Here is a 26,754-nt window from a genome sequence, read left to right as displayed (position 1 = left end):
GGGGGGTTGGGGGGGGGGGGGGGGTGCTCGTTCCTGTCGTGTTAACTGCTGACTCTAAGGGCTCTGAAAAGGTTGTGCTGTCATTTTGAGGGACGATGGGATCTCAGGTCAGCAAAAGGCAACACACAGCACCCATTTTTATCTCTTTCAACCAAACATGCCAGTCAAAAAAGTGCAAAAATAAAGCTTCAAAATAGGGTCCTCATGCACAGAAAAAACACTGCATAGATAATAACAGTGGGTGAAACTGCTGATGCATTTAAACCTAAATCTTTTAGCCATCAGACAAACAGCGTTTTTAAAGAACGCCATCTAGTCGTTAAGTTATGTTGTCTGAGAGGAAACATTTTGAAGCTGAACTGAATACTTGAGATGTTAGGCAAAACATTTACTTTATATATTTATAAAGGAAATCAGTCAGTCAGTGTTCTTAAGTTTTATTCACAGGTTGAACATGGCAAACTGGTTCATTTTTATCTTTAATATTGCTTTTTGTGTCTAATCGCTTAGGTCTGACATTTTTTTATCCTGAAGACACTTTAAACACCATTAATCGCATTGTCTTTGACGTGATTCAATATACAAAATATGACTCCAGGTCAGTGTCACTTAAGATCTACAGGTGCATCTCAATAAATTAGAATGTCATGGAAAAGTTCATTTATTTCAGTAATTCAACTCAAATTGTGAAACTCGTGTATTAAATAAATTCAATGATGCAGTAATTCATGCAAAAGGAGCCCCTACCAAGTATTGAGTGCATGTACAGTAAATGAACATACTTTCCAGAAGGCCAACAATTCACTAAAAATGTTTTTTTTATTGGTCTTATGGAGTATTCTAATTTGTTGAGATAGTGAGTTGGTGGGTTTTTGTTAAATGTGAGCCAAAATCATCACAATTAAAAGAACCAAAGACTTAAACTACTTCAGTCTGTGTGCATTGAATTTATTCAATACACGAGTTTCACAATTTGAGTTGAATTACTGAAATAAATGAACTTTTCCACGACATTCTAATTTATTGAGATGCACCTGTATATCACACAGCAAACATGCCCAATAGAAGACTTTGTGCAGTCTTTGTGTTCCAACACAGTGCAACCACCAGATGGCACTGTGTTCTTACTTCTATTTCCGTGTATACTTTCATTTCCAGAAAAAGTGTGCGTGTTTATGATAGTGTGGATAGATCCTTGCCTGCCAGTGCACCCTGCAGGAAAACCGTCTGTCGAGGTGATGAGAGGTCCATCCTGAGAAACTGGATGAAGAGAGAGAGGGGCGGGGTGGAGAAAACAATACCAAACTGACACTGCATTGCAGGGGAGAAAGAATAGAGTTAATGCATGTATGCAGAGAATATGCAAGTGATCTTATCCTTCATCTGAAACTTCCAACTACAAGATCCAATATTCAGAATTTTTTCATCCATTTTTCAACACGTGCCTTGAAGTTCTTGTGTTCTTCGCAGTGGCACAGTTGATTTGAAGGGATTTTTCACCTAAAAATGACAATTCTGTCATCATTTCAAACCTGTATGTCTTACTTTCTTCTGTGGAAAACCAAGGAGAAGTTTAGCAGAATGTCAGAGCTGCTTTCACCCTGACATTAAAAGTGGATGGTGACAAGTTCGCATTTATTGTAATAACTTGGATGTTCTGCTAAACTTTCCCTTGAAAACCATACAGGTTTGGAATAACATGAGGGTGAGAAAACAGAATGACAGAATATTCATTTTTGGGTGAACCATCTCTTCAAGAGAACTTTTGCTTTGAAACCGTCATGTCCTATAGTGTCCGTATCATAAAAGTGGAGAATGACGTGAATGCTGAATATCTTAGATCAGTGGTTCTCAACCAGGGGTCTCAGCAAATGTCTAAGGGGGTCTTAAGATGTCAAAATATTTTAAAATAATACAAAACATGCATCAAAACAACTAAAATAAAGATATATCTTATTTTAATTCAACCCCTCAACAACTGTATTAAAAAACATGGATGTATGATGAAGCCTAATTTTAAAAGTGTGATTTCTAGGCCTGGAAAAGTCATATAAGTTAATAAAATCATAAAGTCCATAGACGTTTTTATAGTGAATATTATGAATGAATATTATAAATACATTTTTCAGTTATGCCAAGCTAAATTTTTTACTTATGCCAAGCTATTTTTTATTTTATATATTATACTTTATATTAGCTAATTTTATTTTAGCAATTGTGATTTTATTTTTTACAATCCTTATCCTTAATCCTTGTCGAGTAAATCATAGTAATTGGACCTTGTTGTGAGCAATAGGGGACCATGGAGTCAAAAAGGTTGAGTCTTAAATGTTTATTATGTGTTGTATAGTTCTTGTGAATTAGATTTTAAGGAACACCAAAATACATTTGCCAAATACACTTCATCAAGGTGTATACTCACTTGGCCAGTAACCACAATTCAGATTTTAGTTAGCCAAAATAGTCCTGTGTGCGGACTTTGTTTACCTCCTGAATAGTGTGTGGGAAATGTGTTTCCTTTGTGTGATTGACAGAGCATGAGGTCAGCCTGGACAGAGAGGTGCAGCTGGAGAGAGGATTCCTTATATGGGGATTCAAGAAGGTGAGAGAACACATGGTAATTATATTAGTGACTTTAATCAGGGTGACACATTTGGCTGATGCACCCCACCAACCCCGATTTCCTGTTTCCCGCTCAATCATCAATTTCGTTTTATACAGAAATGCAAAACACACAGACACTGTATGTGTGTATGCATTTGTATATGTGTGGGTTTTTCTGTCTGTTTTTTTAGGACCCTACTGATTTTGAGTGGAGTTTTTGGAATGAGTGGGCGTGGCAATCTCTTTTGTGGTCTCTGATTGGCCATGCTGTGGTGTCCAGATTAGCGGCTTATTTTCTGCCTCAGGTAAATTTAATTCAGAGCAAATGAACTTGAGCAAAGTCATCAAATATTTGCATGTTTCTACATTTTTTCTTGTGCATTTATGTTACAGTTCCGACTGGCAGTCTTAACGGTGTATGGCGTCCTCTCAGCTGGTTGGCTTCTGGGAGTGCGTGGCTTGACTCTTTTGATGCTGCATCTGAGCATCACACTGGTGGTTGCTCAGCTACGTAGCTCCATCCTCTCATGGGTTTGCTCCCTCCTGCTGCTCTCCACGCTCAATGTCACTGCCTTTCAGGATTTACAGGTGTGTATATGTGTGTGTGTGTGTGTCAGTAATAGCTGTAAACCATGTATGTGATGCACCAAATTTTCTTTTCCTCTAAAGATGCATGAAAGTGTCCAATTTAAAGGGTTTGTTCACCCAAAAATGAAAGTCTGTCCTCATTTACTCACTTTCATGTTGTTCCAAGTCGTTATGGTTTTTTTTTCCCCTCTTGGAACACAAAAGGAGATATTTGAATGATGTGCTGGTTGCTTTTTCCATGAAATTATCGTGAGCGATGGCTAGATCTTTCAAGCTTAAAAAAGGATGCAAAACCACATAAATGTATCATAAAACTGTCAAAAAAATGGCCATATGACTCGTGCACCATATTCAGTATTCATGAGGGAAATAGCAATGCCTGACTTGAATGAATTGTTCTTTTGAATCAAAACTGTTGTCAATAGCTTAATTTCAGAGAGGTTGCATTCAGTAGTGTTTGTGCACCACACTCAGCGGTCCTGCAAAAGTAATGTAGGTTGTGATGAAATCAGAAATTTCCAGGATGTTGTATATAATTTGCAGGTCTAAGGGCTGCTATCAATATGTGGGAGCTTCCAGACTTCCCAGGAGAGGAGGGGTGTCTGCCGTTTTCATAATTTTAGTTTAGGTTTTAGCAAGTTTATGTTATTTAAATATCTCTATTTGGCTTTAATTTATTTTATTTAATTTTCAGTTTAATTTTTAATAGTTTTAGTACTTAGCTTAAATTTATTTCATTTAGTTGCCAAGGTAACATTTCTAATTGTCTGGTTTTCTAAGTTTTTCATCTTATATTTATATTTTATTTAATTTCAGTAACAAAATGTAATTATTTTTATTTCTAATAGCAAAAAACATTTTTTTTAAATGGTTTTAACATTTTTTAGTTTTAGTTAGCAATTACAAAACTGGTTGATTTGGTTGTGAAAACCATTATGAATGGTTCATGCATAAGTCAAACTGATTTATTCAACTTATTTCTTAAGTTAAAAGCTCCCTGGAGGTAAAGATTATTAGTGAATAGCTTCAGTTTTGGTCTATTTCTCACACAAATCTGTTTTATGGCTTCAGGAGGCTTGAAATATAGAACATGAATCACATGGAGCAGTGTCGTGCCCTTTTATGAACATTAAAGGGTTAGTTCACCCAAAAATGAAAATTAAGCTGTGTTTTACTCAACCCCGAGGCATCCTAGGTGTATATGACTCTTCTTTCAGACGAATCCAGTTGGAGTTACATTAAAAATTGTCCTGGCTATTCCAAGCTCTATCATTGCAGTCAACGGGTGTTGCAGTGCTTCAGTCCAAAAGAAGTGAAATAAAAAGCGCCCATCCATAAAAAAAGTGTCTCACACAGCTCCGGGGGGTGAACAAAGGCCTCCTGTAGCGAATCAATGCGTTTTTGTAAGACAAATATCCATATTCAAAACGTAATAATCACTTTAATCTAGCTTGTGCCAACAGTTGTACACAGAAGCAGCTCCGAGGCGGATGACGTATGAGGTCAGCGTTGCGCATGCACCGGTGAGTCTCGTGAAAACCAACGTTTGTTTACAGGAGCAAAGGAAGCAAAGTTTCCTTACTTTAGCAAAGGAAAACCAGTCTCCTCTTGGCTTATATCGAAATCCTCCGACATTCTTCTTTACAAATCCTCGTTTTGTACTTCTAATTAGTGACCGTTGTTTTGTTTTAAAGCCGACCTCATACGTCATCCGCCCGGAACTGCTTCCGTTTACAACAGTGAGCGTAAGCTAGATGAAAGTGATTATTAAGTTTTGAATATGGATATTTTTCTTACAAAAACGCATCGATTCGCTACAGGAGGTCTTTGTTCACCCCCGGAGCCTTTTTTATTTTATGGATGGGCGCTTTTTATTTCACTTCTTTTGGACTGAAGCACTGCAACACCCGCTGACTGCAATGATAGAGCTTGGAATAGCCAGGACAATTTTTTATCTAACTCCGACTGGATTCGTCTGAAAGAAGAAAGTCATATACACCTAGGATGCCTCGGGGGTGAGTAAAACACATTCTAATTTTCATTTTTGGGTGAACTAACCCTTTAAAAGCTTAAATTCCCATTTATTTTAATTGCATGGAAAAGAGTGACCAGCACAATCTTCAAAATTTCTCCTTTTGTGTTCCACAAAGTAAGGCATACAGGTTTGATGAAATGATTTGGTATTTGGTTGAACTACCTGTATCCCTTTAAAGCTATCTGTATTGATGGGGTGAGGTGTGATGGACAGAGTGAGGGATTTGTCTGGTTCAGGATCAGGTCCAGCAGAGTCTGTGCTGTCTCCAGGGCTCTCAGAGCACATCTGCAGAGCTCCGCAGAGAGAATGGAGATGAGACTGAAACAAGCCTGCATTAAATGTCACCGTTCTCGTCACACAAACACAGTGGCATACACTCTCAAACAGTCTCCCATGCAAATATTCAAAGTCAAACATTTACATGCACAACAGTGCTTGTGTATTTCCTTTTTTGCCACACAATAGATGTTATAACAGCACAACAAAAAGAGCCAGCTGTCTCCCAGAAGGTCTTGTTTTTTTGTTTGTTTCTTTATCTGCTTAGTCACTTGACACAGTGAATGAAAGATTGACAGCTGTCATTAGATATCTGACTGAAGGGGAAAGCAACGAGATCAACAAGCTCATGCAGATGGAGAGGAGGAAAGAGACAGAGGGAATATTGATCTGAGTGACAAATGAGTTCCCTCCTTGCCTCGAGTTTCTCCTTGATTAATTGTGACACAGGCCCAAAGCTTCCCCTCTTAATTAAACCTTCATTTAATTATTATTTATTACTCAAAGCAGTCATTAACATACCCATCTGAAGAACAAACAACTGTAATTTAATCTAATGTGATTTTTATTCGCTTTTAATGATCTCTTTTTTTTCAGTACATCTCATTTTACCTCAGTTACTTATGAGCTGTGAAAAACCCTCAGGAAGACAGCAATACCCATGCAGCCACCGCAGAGATCGCCGTAATGACATACAAAGAAAAAACAGTGCATCAGCCAGTGACTAATTTCAGAACGCTGCCCTGTCATTTAGTGTAATTTAGAGGTGGTTATAGCTTTATTTTTGAGTGGCGATAATGAGTTTTTGAAAGTGGCTGCTGCTGTGTCTCCTGGCTGGATGCCAGCTGTCATCTTCTGAGCATGCCCAGTAGATCATAATAGTTTAGTTTCACCACAGCGGATCAGTGGATGCTGGTCTGAGGTGGAGAATTCTGGAAAGATGGAGCTGTGGTTTACAGCGGTTATTCATCACTTACACAGTAGCCTAGCGAACACTACTCAGTCGCTGTAATATTGTTAAGGAGCTGTCATTGCTTAACTGGAAAAATAATGACTAAATGATAAATAATAATAAAGCCTACAGAAGCCTGAATCTAATCCTGAATAAACAAAATTTATTTTTATTTGGGGGCTTTGGCAGAATTAGTAGAGGGTGACAGGAAGTTATTTGGGGAATGGGATCTGAATATATTGGAGCAATTATTTTTTCTGTTTTTGTGGTCAGGCTGCACAGCTGTTCCTTCTGTCTGTGATTTTCTTTTTCTATGAATTTTGTAGATTGTAGATTGTGGTCCTGCTTCACCAGTTCTGACAAGATTGTGTCCTCGACTCCTCCTCTATTTATTTATTAAAAATTTTTTTTTTTTTGAGGGGACACCAATGGCACTCCAGACTGACCTAATAATAATAATAATAACAATAATATATTACAAATGATTAATTAAAAAATAACAAAACAAATTCTCCCTGTTGCTACCACAGAGGCACATGCATCTATTAGCGCCAGCTTAATTGCATTTTAGATTTACACTGATATGCAGTTTCCTGATTAGTTTGGTTAATTGAAATGGTTTTAAATGTTTTTTTCTTTATTTTTTTTATTTGTCTCTAGCGTGGTTGGTACACTTCTGAGGACCAGTACTACCTCTTGCTCTTCAGTACTGCTGTTTGTAGTTTGCGCTGCATTAGCTTTAGTCTGGAGCTGTGCTGGTGCCCCCTGCAGGCTAGAGGACCAAACCACTGCCCCCCTATAGAGGTTAAAGGACTGAAGACACTCATTTTTCAGTTCTACAAGCTCACTGCCTACTGTTTCTATCACCCTCTGTTTTACAACGGACCCATTGTGACCTTCAGAGACTTCAGTGAACAGGTAGAAGAAAATGAGATACATAAAAAGCTGCAGGGTCTGTGCTTTATCCAGATGTACTGTGAATGTCTTTCTCTGTCTCTGCAGATAGACAGGCCAGTGTGTAAAGTCTCTGTGGTGTATGTGTTGAGTGGAATACTGCGTGTGTGTGTCTGGTGGTGTTTAGCCGAATTCATGATCCACTTCATGTACATGCACGCCATCCAGAGCAACGAAACCTACTTGGAGATGCTGCCACCCTGGGCGCTGGGTAAGTTTGTGGCTGCATATGAATTCATGAACTTTCATAGTATTTACTGAATTTGATGAAGAATGTCTCAACAGTCTTTAGGGATGCAGGTGTGTAGTATGAATGCATTTCCAGACACACTACATCTGTCATGTTGGCCTTGTCCTTTTGAAGTTTTTTGACCTAAGACGTGCTACCAACAACCACAAATACAGTCTACTTGGGTGTCAAATAAGTACACTACCATTAAAAAGCTTGGGGTTAATAAAAAAAAAAATGTTTTAAAAGTAGTATATCCCTAAGTATGAACTTTCATGGTAACTGCAGTGCTTATACTTGAAAATAGCAACTCTTTTTAAATCTGATGGCCCCTTGGCTCTCACTGTCATATAGCAAAGTGTCCAGAATTTCATGCAGTACATGATCTGAGTATTGCTAGCCTGCTATATTATGAGTTTTTCAAAATCTTACTTTTTTGACATACTGCTGTTTGCATACTGTGAAGCAGAGAAGTATGGATATTTGAACTCAGTGAGTATTTTTTTATCCAATTTATGTCTTTCAGAATGGATACAGTCTGTCATGGTATAACTGCTGTTATTTTGGGTGTGAAAGTGTTTATTACATTATTATCTTGCACAGATGTTCACAACTAAAACACACACACACACACACACAGTTTATTGATCTGTGGAAGTTGCTGATTTGTGCTGCCTGAACTTTGATTCAAAAACACAGACACTGCAAGAGAGAGCAGTGTAGAGAGGGTCTATACAGCAGGAACATCGAGTCATTATCGCCACTTTGTACCTGTTTTGTACAGAAAGGGCTTGCAGAAATTCTGTCCTTTAAGCTTTTAGCTCTGTACCAGTGGGATATGGGAAAGACAGATGCTGTTCTCAGTTTCCACTTATACACAGAAAGAGAGAAGCGAAGAGGGAGAGATGACTAGAGAGGATGAGGATGATAGAACTAAATTATGAAACAGTTCAGAATAAAACTGAAATCTGATATAAATCATCAAATCTGCAGTTCTTCTCAGCCAGAATGGGATGAACGGACGAAATGAGGTTAACATACACTGCATGGCCAAAACTGTGGCACCTGATGTGGCCGAACAGCCCTGTCATTTCAGATGTTTAAATGGCAAATGTCTGTGTGAGATCAATCACATGGTTGCTTTACTTTTTAATGTCATGTACCACTCTCTCTTTTTCACCTGCAGGTGGTTTGGCTCTTGCATTGGTCCAGTTTTTTTATGTAAAGTATCTGGTCTTGTTTGGAGTGGTGTCTCTGCTTGTCAGATTGGATGGGCTTGAGCCGCCCAAGTTACCACGCTGTGTCAGCATCATGTACAGCTTCACTGGGATGTGGAGGTAAATATACACACACTTCTGTGTTCTGTCAAACCTCAAAAGTTCTGCCTTTTGACTTTTTAGAGCTGGATTGGACTGATTTTGAAGTGATTCTGTCATCCCCTGCAGTACTTCTGTGTAACATCAGGAGGCAGAGCTGTACTGCATTCACTATAATTGATTCAGCCATGAAACGATTGGCACAATGCTATAAGACTGACTTACACCCATCTACAAGCACATTACAGGAGCATAACAAGATCCATGCTTTCTGTTTAGTGTCACAAACATCTTGCGTCAAACGTATGGAATTGAGCGTTCGGCTTCTCTGATGGAGTTTAGCGCTCTGATGTCTCGTGAGACGATGTAGAACAGGCTGGTACAATCAGGCTTCCTGCAAGATGATTGGATTTTACTTTAAAAGCTTGAAAGCTTGATTGAAGGTACACAGCATTTCAACTTCAATAGTCTGGGATGGTCTCCTAGGCAACCAACACCAGTCTGGAAACAGCAGAGTTTTTAGATTTTCTGATCTTTTTTTTTTGTCTGTTTTTTCATCACATTCTTTAAACTTGGTAGAATATGCACATTTCTACTGATATATTTGCTTACTTTCATAAATCCATAGTGCAATGTGCAAAGGACTCAAATCAAATTAAATAATAATAACAATAATTACTGAAATACCACTAAAAATGTAGGGTCGGTAAGCTTTTTTTTGTGTTGAATGCTGCACCAAGGCTGCATTTATTTGATCAGAATTACAGTAAAAATTATTACTATTTTGTAACATTATTACAATTTAATAACTATTTTCAGTTTGAATATGTATTAAAAGTTAATTTATTCCTGTGATGGCAAAGCTGAATTTTCAGCAGCCATCACCCCAGTCTTCATTGTCACATGATCTTTCAGAAATCATTCTAATATGCTGATTTTCTGCATTTCTTGTTCTTATCAATGTTGAGAACAATTATGCTTCTTACTGTTTTTGTGGAAATCATTATACTTTTTCAGTGTTCTTTGATGAATAGAAAGTTCAATGAAATAGAAATCATTTGTAAAATGTATAATGTCTTTACTGTTACTTTTGATCAATTTAATGCATCCTTGTTGTGTTAATTTTCCAAACATTTGTATGGTAGTTTATATATAATATATAAACTTCTGCATTATATACTATAGTATTAACCATCACTGCCAAAAAAAAAGATATTAAACATCATGACACAAAAATTCTGAAAGCTTATTTTAGATTTCATGTTCATTTAAAATTATTTTAAATGGTCTTAAATTATTTTACAGTAGTAAAAACAACAACTAACTGTAATAACTTCACGTAATGATCTACTTCACTATACCAGTGATTGTCAGTTAATTTTCATAACCCAGCAGATCATTGTCACTCAACGTCGTGTAGATAGAGTGACACTATCTTCTGTTTCCTGTGTTATCGTGCATGTTTTTGTGTATATCAGCAGATCTGCGCTGCAGACAGCTGCTGAAGCTCTGAGAGCCGGGAAGGTTAAACACCAGTGTGTGTGTGTGTCTGAGTGGTGTTGAAGGTGATGGAGTTTAGAGTGTGATAAATGAGAGCTGTAAGGAAACAGACGTATGCCGGAGACTTTAGCAGGACCTGCTGTAAGACCCCGTCTGGCTTCAATCCCACACAGAGAAAGAGCTCAGCTCCTCTGGACCCGATGGAGCGCAAGCACACACACTTTTTCCAACAGCTCAGCATAGCCTCAACACACTCGCACACACTGATATACTTCTAAACCCCACTCACATGCTCATATCTGTGTTTAATGGCTCAGAACCTCCGGATGCAACATACCACGTGGAGACAGTACCCCATACTACAGGACATCATAGTCTCTGATTACAGTGCAAGTATCCTACAGGGAGCAAACGAGATTGAGAACATTGAGAGAGAGAAAGAGAGGTTGAGATGTTGCTCTTGGCTGTAGTTAAATCTGGAGATTGCTTTGTCTGTGAGCGTGCATGTGTCTGCACACACGTGCATGAATGTGTGAGTATTGCTGTGTGTGCATGTGTGTGATTTAGTACAGTCACTATCATGGTCTGAATTTACGGCGGTTGAAAGGTTTATGGGTTGCTATAAAACGCTGTTCGTTTAGTCTAGCATCAACACACACATTCTATACCATTTTGCTGACTTCTGCCTATAGCTTATCTGATCACGCTCAATGGATCTATTGTTTTTATGGGTCAATGGAACAAGGCTATTATTTCCAATTTGGCATTAAATCAAAATTTGTTGTCTTAATGCATGTTTTTGGTCTTATTCTGAACAATTAAACCGAGCATTTTTAAAATAAAATTTCTTTGACTTTGTTTTTTTTAGCCTTGACCTAAGCCAAAATGTCATAACTTGTTCTTTTTGTGATATGCTAACTTGGCGCTTATATGACCAAGTTAATTGCAATCCATTCAACTGATGGATAAAATCAAGTTATGCCATACTTGTTTTTTTTGGCTTGTTCGATAGTCATTTAATTTCTAAAGTGAAATTCATTTTGATATTTTTTGGGGGCAGGTATAAAGTCAAACATGTCAGGATTATACATCTGTCCTGATACCATGACGAAGAAAAAAGCATTGTTAAAAGAAATAAATTCTTAAAAAGAAATACTTCAGTAGTTTAGCAGAATTACGAGAAATGTGCAGGGGAAAAAACAGGAATGACATCACTGAGAGAACGTTGCAGACTATGTGTCAAGGACAATAAGTCTCTTAAAATGTCTAATAATTTGACCTACAGTATTTATGACAAGCCAAGGTTGTGAAATGTCATGTGGTGTGACTTGCCAAAAACATAACATTTATGAATTAATAATTCATGATCCTTGTAAAAAAAAATACTTCTTACCTTGGAAAAAATATATTTAAAAATGTTTTTGAAAATAATTAATATATGCATACTCCCATATATTTGAAGTGTAGGGAAATATGCTGTTACTTGACTTTTTTTTTAGAAGGATTAAATGTTTGTTTCTTGAAAATTGTATAAATGTTTTTCCAAAACCATATGAAACCAGCATGAATACAAAGACTACATTTCTAAAAACCTAATCTCTAGATCTTTCCTTTTCCTTTATTGTGGATCTTTATTGTTATTGATCCTTATACCAAGCTAAACAATTGTTTTCTGTCCTTTGTCCCTTAACAGCTCTCACCAATTTTTAGATTTTCATTAGAGCATTATTTAGTATGTTTATTGACACATTTTCCTGATGGGGACCGTTAGCTGGTCTTTACTGCCCTTTTTACTACCCTTGTGAGGACATTAGGTCTCCACAATGTAGGCAAAACCTGACTCACTCTCTCTCACACACACATACACACAGTGAGAATGAGGCCAGGTTTTATGCTGATCTCTATTCTCTTCATCAGCTCACCTATAGTTTAGTGGTATCACGAGGAAAACAGCTGTGAGAGGTGTCTAGAAACTGTTTCCTTTAGGCCTGCTTTGTCAGATGATGTCTGAAGCTGAGAAGCCCTATCTGATGGAAACAGCAGGGTATTGAGTGAATCTGTTCCGATGTGTATCTCGCTTTCAGCTTCATGAACCACCATCTGACTTCAATCAATCAATCAATCAATAATTTTATTTCGGTCCTCACAGACAACTTTTCACAAAATAAATAAATAAACATAATTACCGAAAAAGGTGTTAATATGTGGTTTCCAACATAATTTATGATCAATTATAACACCCAAAAATTTATTTTCATACACTCTTTCTATTTCCTCATTGTTAATCCTTAATTTAATTTTGTTGTTACTTTGTCGATTACTAAATATTGTAAACTTAGTTTTACTTAAATTCAGTGAAAGTCTATTATCATCAAACGATTTTTTGAAAACCATGAGTTTAATACTTTAGACACTTTACAAATATCATTTATGTACAGTACAAACAATTTGGGGCCTAACACCGAACCTTGCGGAACACCACAAGTAACTTTCATTACATCTGATTTAACATTATTTATTTGTACAAATTGATATCTGTCATCGAGGTAACTTTTTATCCAAGCAAAGGCTTTTCCTCTTATACCATATCTCTCCAGTTTCATCATTAATAAACCATAATCAATAGTGTCAAATGCTTTTTTTAAATCTAGGACCACCCCCACAGTATATTCATTATTATCCATTGAAGAAGAAATCTCTTCTACCAGTTCCATCACAGCCATTGAGGTCGACCTGTTTGTTCTAAAGCCATACTGATGATCACTTATTAATTTGTGTTTGTCTATAAAATTATCAAGCCTGCGCACAAATATTTTCTCTAGAATTTTTGAGAACTGGGAAAGAAGAGAAATTGGTCTATAGTTGGAAAGAAGATGCCGATCTCCACTTTTAAAAATAGGAATAACTTTAGCTGTTTTCATATTACTAGGGAATATGCCTGTTAAAAAGGACTTATTACAAATGTGTGTAAATGGTTTTACTATATATTCTATAATATTTTTTATTAACGACATGTCAATGTCATTACAATCAGTGCAATATTTGTTCTTACAATTATTAACAATGTCAAGTATTTCCTTTTTCTTGACTTACAGCTCATGAATGACACCAGACATGAGATTCCAGCTCGGTTTGTTTTCTGTGTCTGTTTTAATAGCCCCTAGTTTATGTGCCACACGCATCTAGTGGAGTCAAATTGGCAATTCAGAGGGAATGTGTAGAATTGAATAGAATGGCAGCATCTTACTGTGGTGCTTTAGGCCTGAAATATACAGATTGTATTGTAGTGATTCCTAAGCTGGAAAATTTGATATTTAGCTTTAATGAATCTAGAAAATAGAAAAAAGCTCAAAATTGTGTAATATATCCAGGTTTTGGAATATATTTATGTTGACTCTTAGCAGAACTTTTACTACTAGTAGCAATTTTTTAACTTTAATAATGATTTAGTGGTAATAATAAATGACATAATTTGGTTTAATAATTCTGGTTTGGTGTTCATATAGAGCTTGAGCCTGAATGATTGTAATGATGAAAGTTTACAGTAATTGTTTGGTATGAATCATCCCTTAAAGCATGTAAAACAAATGCTTTGGCCAAACATTTGTGTAGTGTATTTCTGGACTTAAACAGTAGAGACAAGCACAACTGCATGTCTCCACATAATGTTTTATTAATATAGAGTGAAATTACTTCTGCTTTATCTGTTCTCCTAGCCTTCCCGGATGACTTTATTTCCCCAGAGCTGAAGCAGATTTCATCAATAGTTGCTAATGAATGCTGGGAAGTGCTGGAATGAATCAAACGATCCTGGACAATCTGATTTAGGAGTCATTATGTATCGTAGACCCCAGACCCAATCCATCCCCCTCCAGACAATCTCTCGCCTTTGTTTGGCCTTTCTCTCTCTCTCTCTCTCTCTCTCTCTCTCTTTCCAGATGGATATTTTTTCAGCACTGAAGATTTTGATTTTGAGTTTCTGTTGGCTCATGAAAACTTCATGTCAGGGCTTTCTGTCATGTTAGCAGCCATCTGCTTGCACGTGTCAGTTTCTCCTCATACAGGCCTGTTTTTAGAAGCAAGCGGCTCCAGCTCTTTACTGCTGTCTCTTGGGTCTGGGTGCATTTGGACCCAGTAAGCGACAGACTAAACTACATATGAAAGCCTTATGGCCAGAAACCCGTCTGTTGGTGTCAAATTCGGATTGTGTGTTTGCTCTAATTGGATGAGATGATGGAGATATCCATTTTACTGTCCACTTACTCATCCATTTAAACCTTAATCCATTTTTCACTGTGAATTGTAAAATGAAAATTTTGACCTATCTTTCCATTCACCCATACTTAACAGCTGATCGCTAGCAAGTAGCATTTTGTCAGAATGAAGGAAGAGGGATTAAATGTGGATAGATGGATGACTAGAAGTAAAGTGAGGATAACAATAAGAGAAACTGTGGCTATAGTGATGACCTGAGGACATCTGTTCGCACCTGCTCAGGGGAACAGGAAGAAGAAAAAGTCCTGCAGAGAAAGAAATTGAGAGTTACAAAGGGCCAAACCAATATTTTTGCTGTCATGATGGTTTGATACAAGCTACATGTCAAGGGGCACTTTATATTGTTTGTTAGAAACATACAGTATTATATAAAATTGAGATCCAGACCTGATATTCTTGTAGTTTCTAAAGATCAAGATATTTTTTTTAATTAATTTCAGCCCAGTTCAACATGATTTTTTATTTTATTTTTTTTAATAATGTATATTTATATTTATGTATTTTAAAAATATATTCATATTTATTTTGTTTAGATTTTTTTGTTTATATTTTATATATTTATATTTCAATGTAAATACTAATAATTTTTAATAATTAATTTATTTTTTCATATGTATTTTTTTATTTATTTAATTTTTTTAGAGCTATCTAGTGACCAGAATATCATATAGACTTGCGGATGCTCTCAGGCCATTAAAAATCCCCTAGCAGCCATCCAAAAGCAAACCCATGGCAACATCCTGAAAACCACCTGACCTGTGACACACTAGCATTGTGGTTGCAAGTTTTGCATGGGCAAGTTGGTTTTCTCACTCACATTTCCTTCAGAAAATGAGCAAATATAGTTTCGTATGAATGCATGAATATTGTTTCTGCCTACCAGATCAGTGAGTTTGTTTTTGTGTGTCCCAAACCTGCTACAAAGTCCAGTGTTAGACTGCAGCTCAACTAGATAAATGGCAGAACTGTTTTGGGATCAGCCGCTTTGAGAAAATGTCTCCTAGTTCTGTGACTATCTCACCAAATGCCAGCGTTTGTCCCCAGAGATTCATTAAAATGGTTTCCTCAAGCATCTCATGTATGCAGATTCTCTTCTCTTTTTGTCTGTTCAGATTAAACACACATTTGTGTTGTCATGTTCTGAAATGTGTGTGTTACCTCGAACCATCTGTTTTTAACCCCGAGCTCACTCATTACTGTCTTTTGCTTTTCAGACACTTTGATGTGGGGCTTTACAAATGGCTCATCAGGTACGATTCCTCTGTTTCTTCTTATTTTGTGTGGGTGTGCGACAGAGAGGGAGATGTTTTGCACTGCTATGGACACGGTTATCTCTTGTCGCAGATTGGAAAGCACATGAATAATAATCATAATCAAAAACCATAATCACTAGAACAGCATTCTGGCATTATAAACTGGCAGTCTTGCATCTATTTTCTTTTGTTCTTGCTAGATTTGAATGTTTTTTTTTCTGCTCCCTTGTAATTTAAATTTTTAGGAAATTTACTGATATATAATACACATCAGAAAAATATTTTCTGATGTTCATATTTAGCAGCAACATCACTTTTTTTTAAAACAAGTTTTAACAGCAAACCCATTTAAGCTGGTGCATTAGCATACTTAGCTGAAGATGAAAGCAAAACTTGCGCAATTATCCTTCAGAAAGAAGAATGTTGCTATTGTCACGTTGTTAGATGTGCTTTAAGCCATTAAGGTAAAATTTCTTAATGAACTTATGATATGTGACAGTGTGATGCCCAGATTTGGCACAGTGGAAGAGACTCACACTACATACTAAATAGCCCTGTAAAGAAAATAATCTAACCAAATGACTCATTTACATTTAAATATACATGCAAATCAGTTAATTATATATATATATATATATATATATATATATTGGCTCTCAAAATGATCCAATTTTATGCAGATGAGCTTCATAATAGGGTGTGTACCATACACTCAAGGCATCACTGTTATTGTGAACTGGCAGCCTACAGTGAACAGTTTTTATTTCAGCAAGACACAGTGGATAAATTTGGTACCGGTCATGATTGGTCACCCAAGAGTCCAGAAACACGGCTCAGCTCAGTCTCTCTCGCCGCCGAAAATGTTCTGCTTTTTGGTTGCAAGTTTTTTTAAGAGAAGTAGTTCTCTTTTTATGCCAGGTACCATTTGCTTTTTCTGTGATTTGATTTACACTCTGACAATAGGCAGAATATGATGAATATTGTAATTTTGGATGGATTTAGCCTTGCAAAAAACAGCTGCTGAATGTTTCCACAAAATACCTGATACCTCAGAATAATATTAGTAATGAAGATAAATAGCTGTTTATCAGTAAAATGTTTGTAATGTCTCGAATAGGAATATATTGCATAAATTCCCCAACACATCTTTGTGTAATATTACAGAATTTATATTATTACAAAATGTATTATGCAATATATTGTATATAAACAAAACACATGTTTTATACATGATTGCATGAGCAGTCACTTTCCTGGCAGGAAGTCAGACAAATCATTCTCCAGAGCACCTGGACAGATGTTGCTTTAATTATATTTTTCTTTTTGTATAAATTCTCTCAGGGACTGGAATAGGTTGATTCAGTTGGGAAACCCTTCAAAAATAATAATAATTAAAAAAAAAAAAAAGGTCCTGGCGTAACCTCGTCTGCTCAGCTGTTGCATTTCCTGACACAGTTATTCATATTCTAATGTCCTCCAGCTGTATGGAGAGGTCATTGTGGAGGTTTCGGAGAGAGAGCTCGGGATGTGTTTTCGTGCTGGGTTTGGTATTGTCAGTCTTTGGCAGGGCTACGATCTCCACAGACAAAAGATGTTTGATCAGGTTTGTATTAGCATGTATTTAGCACGATGAGCATCTTATTCTATCCAATGCTGGAAACTCGCCAGTTTGTGTGAATATGTACATTGGAAATGAATGTTACGTGTGATGCTGCTTGGGTCAATAGACCCAAAAGCCCATAAATTATTTAATATTTTATTTTTAGAGCATCAGGGCAAATGACAAGACACTGTGTGTCTTATGCAGATTTCTATGATGTTTACAAAGCAAGACAGTCCAAGAGAATGAGTTAATATTATCAGCCTGAGACCAATTCTGGCCCATCACAACACACAGCAAATATTCATGCACAATATGCATCACACACGCATAATAGGGATGCATGTTATATCTGTACTAAATCGTTTTTTTAGGACATTATGAAATGTTTTATTTTTTTTTCTCAAGTTCTGTGACTTCTTGTTTTCATTTTTCTGGACTTAATTTAATTAAATCATTAAACCTTTGATAATAAAAAGGATGCCTTGCTCTTGGTAGATTGAGATATTTTTCTTCTCTCACGTTCTGCTAATTTAAATTTTGCTAAATTTTTACTTTTATATTAAGTCTGACATCATCTAACACTCACCTAAAGTAAATTTTTTAAAACCCTAATAATTTAATAACAGTGCTAGATGTAATCTTTAGCAAATTTCTAAATGAATATCCACTTTTCATACTTTACATTCTGTTGGGATTCCTAAATTCATGTAACATTGAACTTTTTAGTGTTTTATTTTTTATGTATTTAGACAAAATAGCATAGAATTTATTATTGGCCAGATTTTTTTTATAATTATCGGCTATAACATGAAAATAATTATTGCTTAATATGTATCAATCAAAATCTTTATAGTAGTACATCTTTACACAATAAATGTTCAACAGTATTTTCAAAATAAATAAATCTTAAATACTGTTTAATTTTAAGGAGGGTGAGAGGAAACTATATAATTTTTCTTCCCCCAAAAATGTTGTTTTCTAATTTGATTAACCTCGACTATAAAGTGTTATCTATATCTACATCCATACACCCTAGTTTGGCATGTAGAAGAACTGTGAGAAGACTCATTTTCAGACAGATAACTGAAGCGGCCAGCGGTGGGAATACAGCACAGAGAGCTGCAATATATATTTCCCGCCCAAATGGGAAGTGTCCCATTGGTCCCTGAATCCCACCAATCAGAAAGCTGAGAGTGTAAGCACTTCCATACTTTTCAAGCGGGAACACTGAGTTTAAATTTGAGTATGTTGAGTAACCCCTTCATTGCGAACAGAAACCCAAAAACATTTCCATCTCTTCCTGACCATATCTTCTCCATCTTTCTCTCTCTCTCTGTTAAAATGTGTAGTGATTGCAGTGTGGCGGAGAGAGTTAATCTGCATAATTGGAGTGTGAATGTGGGCTGTGTGTGTGTGTGTACATGTTTTTCTATCCCTGTGGGGACTTAAACCTGAATGGTGTAGGGGGATAGAATATACGGTTTATACAGTATAAAAACCATTACACCTATGGAGGGTCCCCACAAGGATAGTAAAAGTGTGTGTGTGTGTGTATGTGTGTGTCTGTCTGTGTGTGTGTGTGTGTGTGTGTGTGTGAGTGTTGTAAAGTGCATTTGGAGAGATCTTAATGTGCTTTTAAATGTGCAGTAATTGTGAAGAGCTGAGTTTTGGAGTGTGGAGATGTGGGAGAGGATCATCGCTCTCCGTTCGTGTGACTCACCGCTGAGGGCTGTGCGATATTGAAGAAAAATGCGATATGCGATAACTCATTAAATAATGCGATATGCGATACGATAATGCTTAAAGTGCCACATGCTCAGATGAAACAGTTTTACTCAGCTGTTGCTGAGTCAGTTCTGTGAACTTCTATCACTATCTTGTGTCATATATATATGGTTATTTGTATGTAGGTATGTATGTAGCTCCTGTAAAACCACAACAAATTCCTTGTGTTTGCGCACACTTAAGTGGTGAATAAAGCTCATTCTGATTCTGATTCTAATATAACTAGCATACATGTTTCACTTTTTGTGAGAAGAAAGCACCCCTACAACAACTTCTGAAAGTGAACGGTATGTGTTTTACTCGAGCATTACATAAAAATGTCATTTTAACATTAGTGTAATCATTTTAACATGAGTTTAGGAACTGAATAATAAAAAGGAAAAATACAACACTGCTTAGTATTTACTCTATGAATTCAATATGCACTGATTCTTATTTAAGCTACAAAAGTTATTTAGGTAAGAGCAGTGAGTGATTTTCTCTTTGTCTTTTGTTCATGGCCCCAAATATTGCAAGCTGTAGCGATATGTACATTTGCGATATTTCGATAATTTCGATATATTGCACAGCCCTACCACTGATCTTAAAGCATCCACAAGACACACGCCGCGCACCCCTCCTGTCGCGCGCTATTGTCTGCTTGAACGCCTCACTTTCAGCCTGTTGAGTGTCATCTCCTGTCTATTGAAATGTGCTCACAACAATCAAATCACAGATGCAGTTCATGAGCTTTTATAAGGGCGAGAGAGGGCTCAGATTATACTGCGGTGGCCACAGAGGCAGAATGAGACCTTGTTGTTTCTGTTCCTACTGAAAATGTGCTCATAAACACTTTTTTTCAGCAGGGCAACATCTATGCTTGGGCTTTAAAAAGTACATTAACAAAAGAAACAGAAGCAGAATGCAAGATCCAGTATTGCAGGGTAAATCTGTACTAAAAAAAAGTACTATGGTGCCAAAAATGTACCATGTTACTACAGATTACACTAATTTACAGTTCAGGAAGCGTGACATGGATTAAAAGTTAATGTGATTCATTAAATGGGTTTTAAGTGCATTTAGCTGAGTTTGACATCATAATTGTTTCATTCTGAAATGTAGTTGTAAATCAAGTCCAAATGGGATGTTTAACAAAAGAAAGATAACTTGCCCTCTTTTTTTGTGACAGAACATAATTATCATGAAAGCCTAATAAATATTAAATTGTGTATTTTTGTAGAAAAATTTATATAAAGATTGAGATCACAATGGCAAAAACATTTTTATTAAATATATAAGTAAAGTTTGGGGGAACATGTTATATTATTTATTGCAGATTTGCATTTCCCGTGTGTATTGATAGTGCTTGTGAAACAGAATGTGTGTGAGCGCTGTTGCAGAAATACAACTCTTTCAGATGCCTATAAACAATATGTATTATGCATAAATAATGTTATATATATATATATATATATATACATACATATATATATATATATATATATATGTACACACACACACACACACATACGTATAAGCATACACATAATATTAATTGTAAGTTTCATTTCATCAGTCACTCATTGCTGTTTAGGTGTCGTCCAAGGTATTTATTTAGTCAAAATGCCGAGGTGCCAAAGGCAGCTATCACACCAAATTCATATTTTGGTATCAATCCAACCCTACTGACAAGTCTAATCAGTTGCATGATGTCAAAACTTTTTAAAAATATTATATTGATATATGAATAACAGATAATTTAAGATTTTAACTGTCAGATATTCACAGGTTTTTGAGCTTTTAGAGTGATGGGTTATATACATGCATTGGGAAATAAGTACAAACTCAGAGACACATTTGCCTTCACACTCTAGTTTTTAGTTTTGTCAACAAGTCTAAAGGGGCGGTCACACTACACTTTCTGTTCCATTGACTTCTACTGATACACATGCACATGTTTCACATTTCGCTGTGTTCCAAAGGTCAAGTTTGGTGAACTTTAACCAGCGAATTCATATCACATGAAGATGTGTAACCAATAGAAAATTGTTGCATCACGGTGTGACCTCATAGCTGAATTAAAAGAACATACATTTAAAACTAAGATCCTAAATCTTAAAAACATCATACATGTGCACAGGCATCATTGATCAATTTAATGCATCCTTGCCAAATAAAACTATTAATTTTTTCCATACCACAAACTTTTGAATGGTAGTGTACATGTTAAAAAAAGTGGGGAAAATAAAAATTCTTTGACAACAACATTTTTCAAGTACAGTAAGCTTGTCTTGTTTTAAGGATGTTTAGATCATTTTACTGGTGTTTAGAGCATTTTTCAGAGCGTAATTTTGCTTCTTTCTGATTAAATGACATTGCGCCCTAATGAGCCCTATCAATAAACCATCAGTAAGACCAGTCAGCGTATCAATGAATCCACAAAAACCCATCAATCGTATTAGGCATCCTATAGGAGAGAAACAGACACATGAATGTTAAAGAATAAAAATAGAAGAGCAGAGATTTAAGTGTGATAAAATAAAGCACAGTTGATCTTCTTTTCTTGATCTCTACACACGCTGTCAGCTGGAGCTGTGGTCAGGGGCTAATCTTATCCTCTTCACTATCTCCCTCACACACACAAATGTGTCAAGTCCTCCACTATCCCAACAGCCTCATTAGAACAGATTGGTGCTCTCTCAGCCCTGAAATGGAAACTACCATACTGCCGTAGAGAGAGATCGAGTTCAGTTGAGAATTCTCTCTCTCTGCTGTCTGTTATCACTGTGAGGTGAACAGTGGCCGTTTTACAGACAGTATGTCGTCTGAAGACACTTTTTTCTCTCTTTCACACATTTAACTAACAGACAGTCATGGTCCACATGATAGAAATGGCTTAATAAACAATGTCTTAATGCAATTGTAAAAATGCAAAAAGTTTGTTTGGAGGATGTAAAATATTATCTCAATATTAAAACAATTTAATTGTTCATTGTCACATTGGGCTTAAAGGTGGGGTAAGCGATTTCTGGTAGCCAATGTTGACATTTGAAATCAGCAAAACAAACCCGCCCCTAACCCAAAAGGGTCTCGCCCCTATTTTGATAGCTCTGCCCCACACATACGTACGCAACCCAGGCTACGATTAGTTCTGTGAAACAAAGCAAAACCAATGTTACACCGTGTCTACACCGGACGTGAATGGCGCGGCATGACAAAATACTATAGAACTCATTATAATCGGTGATGCTGTCTACACCATAGATATATATACATATCTATGGTCTACACTGGATGCAGCGTGGTGTTAGAACGAGCCGTTTTAGGTAGGCGTGGTTGACTCTTAACTTTTATAAAGAAAAGCTATTCGGCCCGAATCAGTTTTCTAAAGCGTTTTTGAAAAATCGCTTACCCCACCTTTAAAAGAAAACAGCAACTCTTGTTTTCCACATATTATTGTTCATTAGTTCATTTTTTTTTTGCTGAGCATGTGTGTTTGTATGTTTTTAGGTACATATATGTGCCATTGGGTGGCTCTCGTCATGGTGTGCTCCGGAAGCTCGTCTCCACGGCGCTTGCATTTGGGTTTGTGTGTTTCTGGCATGGTTGCCATGACTACCTTCAGTACTGGGCCTTGCTGAACTGGATTGGAGTGTTGGTGGAGAACGTTCTCGCACTCCTCTTCTCCTCTCGTCCTCTTCATCACGTTATTGTGAGTTTACACAAACCCTCTCCTCTCAAGTTATCAGCATTAAATAAAGTTCAATGTAAGGTCACTAATAAATCCCACATGACATGTCATGAATAATAACAATCTCTTTTGATCTCATGTTAGGTGCGGTGTCTGTCACCTCGGATGCAGAGGCGTGGCCTAGCACTTATCTCCGCCCTCTCCACTGCTTTTCTGATTCTGTCCAATCTGCTTTTTCTGGGCGGGATCCATGTGGGCAGAATCTTCTGGAAGAGGCTGTTTATCCAAGGTGGGTCATTTACATGTATGGACTTTCTTACATACCCTTGTGAAAAATAAGTACATTTTAGCATACTTTAAAAAAAACAGTACTTATTATGGAAATATTATACTTTTAAAAAATATTCTTAGGTGTGAATTGAATGTAATGTTTTCAGACACTTAATTACTGAACGATTTGCTGAAAACTTGCTCACCATCAGGCCATCAAAGATGTAGAAGAGTTTGTTCAATGGAATAGATCTGGAGAATAGGGATGGGCGATACCCCTTATTTTGTTTTCGATACGATACCGATATTTTTCAAGGCAGTATCGTTGATATCGATACCGTTTCGATACTTCTGCACTAAACTTTTAAATTATTAAATTTTTTAAATTATTAAATTACTAAGAGTAAAATGGGTAATGAAAACCACTTAACTTTGTTTAAAACGCATTTTAACCCGTTTAATCCCAAATTTTTCCCAGACATGAAAATATCCAAATGATGTGTCATTAGTAACCCTTTGAAATAATCAATTTTTTATTTTTTTTTTGGAAAAGTGTGTGAAAATTTTTATTTTATGGTCAGTCACAATTGTAACCGGTGGGATAATGTGTATACTAAATTAACATATTTCTGCGGTCTTAAAAATTGTTATATATCTTTGCCCAGCTATTTTAAGCTGTTTGATCACATTCTAGGGTTACTATTATGCATAAAAAACCCTTATACAACATTGATAGGAATACTGAGATCAAATACAAAAAAATACAACCATCAACGTATTTAAAAATTGTTACTTTTTTGTAACATATATCATCACATTTTTATATTAGTGCTACCAGTATTACAACATTAATATTCTAACTTATTTGTAACATTTGAACTTTTGATTTAGTGCAATATTTTGTACTGCCATTAGGGACTGCCATTGAATGGCTGTTGCATGCATAAAATGCAACTTTTACATGATCAATATTATCTTTCAACGTTCAATTTAAATAATTGTAATTGCACAAACTATGTAGGCTACAATTTCAATTTGTTTATTGTGAAATAACTCAAACATTTATGTTTTTTTTTCTGTCCTCTGATAAGCATTGTTCAGGGCTGCCATTCCCAAAAGCTTTAATGCTTTTTTATGATACTTTTGGGAAACGCAGCCCTGTTTGAATGCACTGTCAGCAGTGAGTGAATGCTCTCTGTGATTGATTGGTTCTGTCTTGCAACATTTGCGTGTGTTCAGATCAGATGAGCAGGAAAATAGTTCTATCCTACACAATTACTCGCTAACAAAGGTTATTCGTCCAATTCAATGCATATTGTACACATTATTATTATTATTATTATTGTTAAATAAACAAAACTACTGGTAAATAAAACGCACCTTAGTATCGATATTTTTTGTTTGAGTATCGATACTTTCGATACTCGCGTCAATATCGATATATCGATACTTCGGATCGATACGCCCATCCCTACTGGAGAAATGTAGCATTGCATCCTCTGCAGTGAAACTCTTAAACTCTTTAACACTTTTCAAGTGTTTAAAGAAACAGTCATGAAAGTGACACTTAATTGCACTTAATAATTTTTTATTTCATTAATATTATATTATCTGCAAGTACTTTAAAAAATGCTTTTTGCACTACAAGTGCACATTCAGTACAATTAAGCACTTTTTTTTACAAGGGTAGAGAGACATTCACACGTCATCAGTCAGATTTTTCCCCCTCAATCCATAACTGCTGACAAGTCAACCACAGCTGCTGACAAAGGGTTTTTAAACTCTCTGGGAATGTGAAAGTTTTCAACCTTTTAACGTTTTGTGGGTCATGTTGAGGCTGAGATGATTTGGTGCTGTAATGTAATGATGTGAGACTGCCTGTCATTTCATCCCAGATCAGACACAAAAGTGAGGAAATGAATTCATTCTGAAGTGCTCAGAACACATTTTGTGTTGGAGAAGAACTGAGTCACTGTTTTGTGGTGCATATGAGATGTTGCAAATGATTTCGTAAGATTGTTTGTAGGATTTGTTATGAATTATTATTATGCTTTTTCAATATACATTGGGGTATAAAATTCTGAACATTGAAAAATGTGTGATTCAAAATCAAACTTAATAAACAGTTGTAGAATTTTGATCAAATTAAAACCAAGAAATTTTATAACATAAAATTAAGAGAAATTATAATATAAAATAATACATATTCAAGATTCTGCACTATTTATTGGTCACTAATCAAAAAAAGTCTTCACAAACTGCTTTAGGATCTTGCTGGTAGCTGCTAAGCAACATATAATGTCAAATGAAGCACTAGTGAGCATCTGGGCATTTATCTGTGAAGAGTTATAGAGAGAGAGAGTGGTGTGAAGATCTTTTGGAAAAATAAAGGCAGTGAATGTCTGTCTGGAAGTTTCTAGAAGCTGCTATTCATCCATTTGCCACCGGGTACCATAAACACCACAGAGTCTTAACAACGGTCGCCATGGTATCATTCATTCTTGACATCTCTGAAAGGTAGCCGTGCTGATCACACCCACCCCCTACAGCAGCTGTCAGTCAGACGCTGACGGAAAGGGTTTGTGCCGCTCAGGAGCTGCGGGGTATAGTAAAGCTCAGAGAGAGACCTGCTGGCCTCAGAGACTCACAGGACCCTAAAGTTATTCATTCATTCATTCATTTCATCCTCCGTTTATTATAGGAACCATATCCTACTACTTTAGTAGTAATTTAGTAATTTGGTTTAGTTTAGTAATTTGCTCCCTTAAGTCAGTTTTGTTAGTCAAATTTGCAATAATTGTCTAGTTTACATGTCTGGTTTACATGACGATTTAAAGTACATGACAATTTAAAGGTTTACATTTCAGTAAACAGTAATCTAAAAAACTGTTTGAAAAGTATGAATTTAATCGGTTTGATGAATTTAACCTCTGGGGAGGAGTTCAGAAAAAAATTCTGCTTCATTGAAGGGTCACAGAAGCATCCTCTGTTACCCTTAATGGAAGAAGTTTGAAACAACCAGGACTCTTACTAGAGCTGGCCTCCTGGCCAAACTGAGCAATTTATGGAGAAGGGCTTTGGTTAGCATGGTGACCAAGATCATATGTGGATATAGGAGAAATCTACAGAAGGACAAACATCGCTGCAACACTCCACCAATCCAGTCTTTATGGCGGTGTGGCCAAACTCAATCCTCTCTTCAGTTAAGACACATGAAAACACACTTGGAATTTACTAAAAAGCACCTAAAGGACCCTCAGACTCTGAGAAACAGGATTCCCTGATCTGATGAACCTCAATTCTAAGCATCATGTTTGAAGGAAACCAGCTCCGCTCATCACCTGCAGAGTACCATCCCAAAAGTAAAGTGTGCTGGTAGCAGCCTCATGCAGTGGGCTGTTTTTCAGAAGCAGGGACTGAGGGACTCGTTAGAGTAGAAGAAAC

General features: G+C 36.4%; 1 protein-coding gene across 4 annotated transcripts in view; it reads left to right on the top strand.

Annotated features, from left to right (window-relative positions):
* LOC107716018 (protein-cysteine N-palmitoyltransferase HHAT-like) overlaps positions 1 to 26,754 on the top strand; it is a 43,579-nt gene that overhangs the window by 6,024 nt on the left and 10,801 nt on the right. For 3 of the 4 annotated variants that reach the window (XR_001637159.1, XM_016522328.1, XM_016522327.1), the window contains exons 3-11: positions 2,535 to 2,602; positions 2,796 to 2,909; positions 2,998 to 3,192; positions 7,116 to 7,373; positions 7,458 to 7,620; positions 8,825 to 8,975; positions 15,944 to 15,979; positions 22,860 to 23,061; positions 23,185 to 23,329. Coding sequence is in view for 3 of the 4 variants with exons in the window: in XM_016522328.1 (XP_016377814.1) it covers positions 2,535 to 2,602; positions 2,796 to 2,909; positions 2,998 to 3,192; positions 7,116 to 7,373; positions 7,458 to 7,620; positions 8,825 to 8,975; positions 15,944 to 15,979; positions 22,860 to 23,061; positions 23,185 to 23,329 (1,332 nt within the window). In the remaining variant the exon portion in view is untranslated. The remainder of the gene's footprint in view (positions 1 to 2,534; positions 2,603 to 2,795; positions 2,910 to 2,997; positions 3,193 to 7,115; positions 7,374 to 7,457; positions 7,621 to 8,824; positions 8,976 to 15,943; positions 15,980 to 22,859; positions 23,062 to 23,184; positions 23,330 to 26,754) is intronic. The other variant, XM_016522329.1, reaches the window with a different exon arrangement.

The sequence above is a fragment of the Sinocyclocheilus rhinocerous genome, unplaced genomic scaffold (genome assembly GCF_001515625.1).
Source record: "Sinocyclocheilus rhinocerous isolate Xijiao unplaced genomic scaffold, SAMN03320098_v1.1 scaffold749, whole genome shotgun sequence".
Lineage (NCBI taxonomy): Eukaryota > Metazoa > Chordata > Actinopteri > Cypriniformes > Cyprinidae > Sinocyclocheilus > Sinocyclocheilus rhinocerous.
The sequence above is the reverse complement of the archived record's forward strand: the minus strand, read 5'-3'. Positions and strand labels throughout refer to the sequence as shown.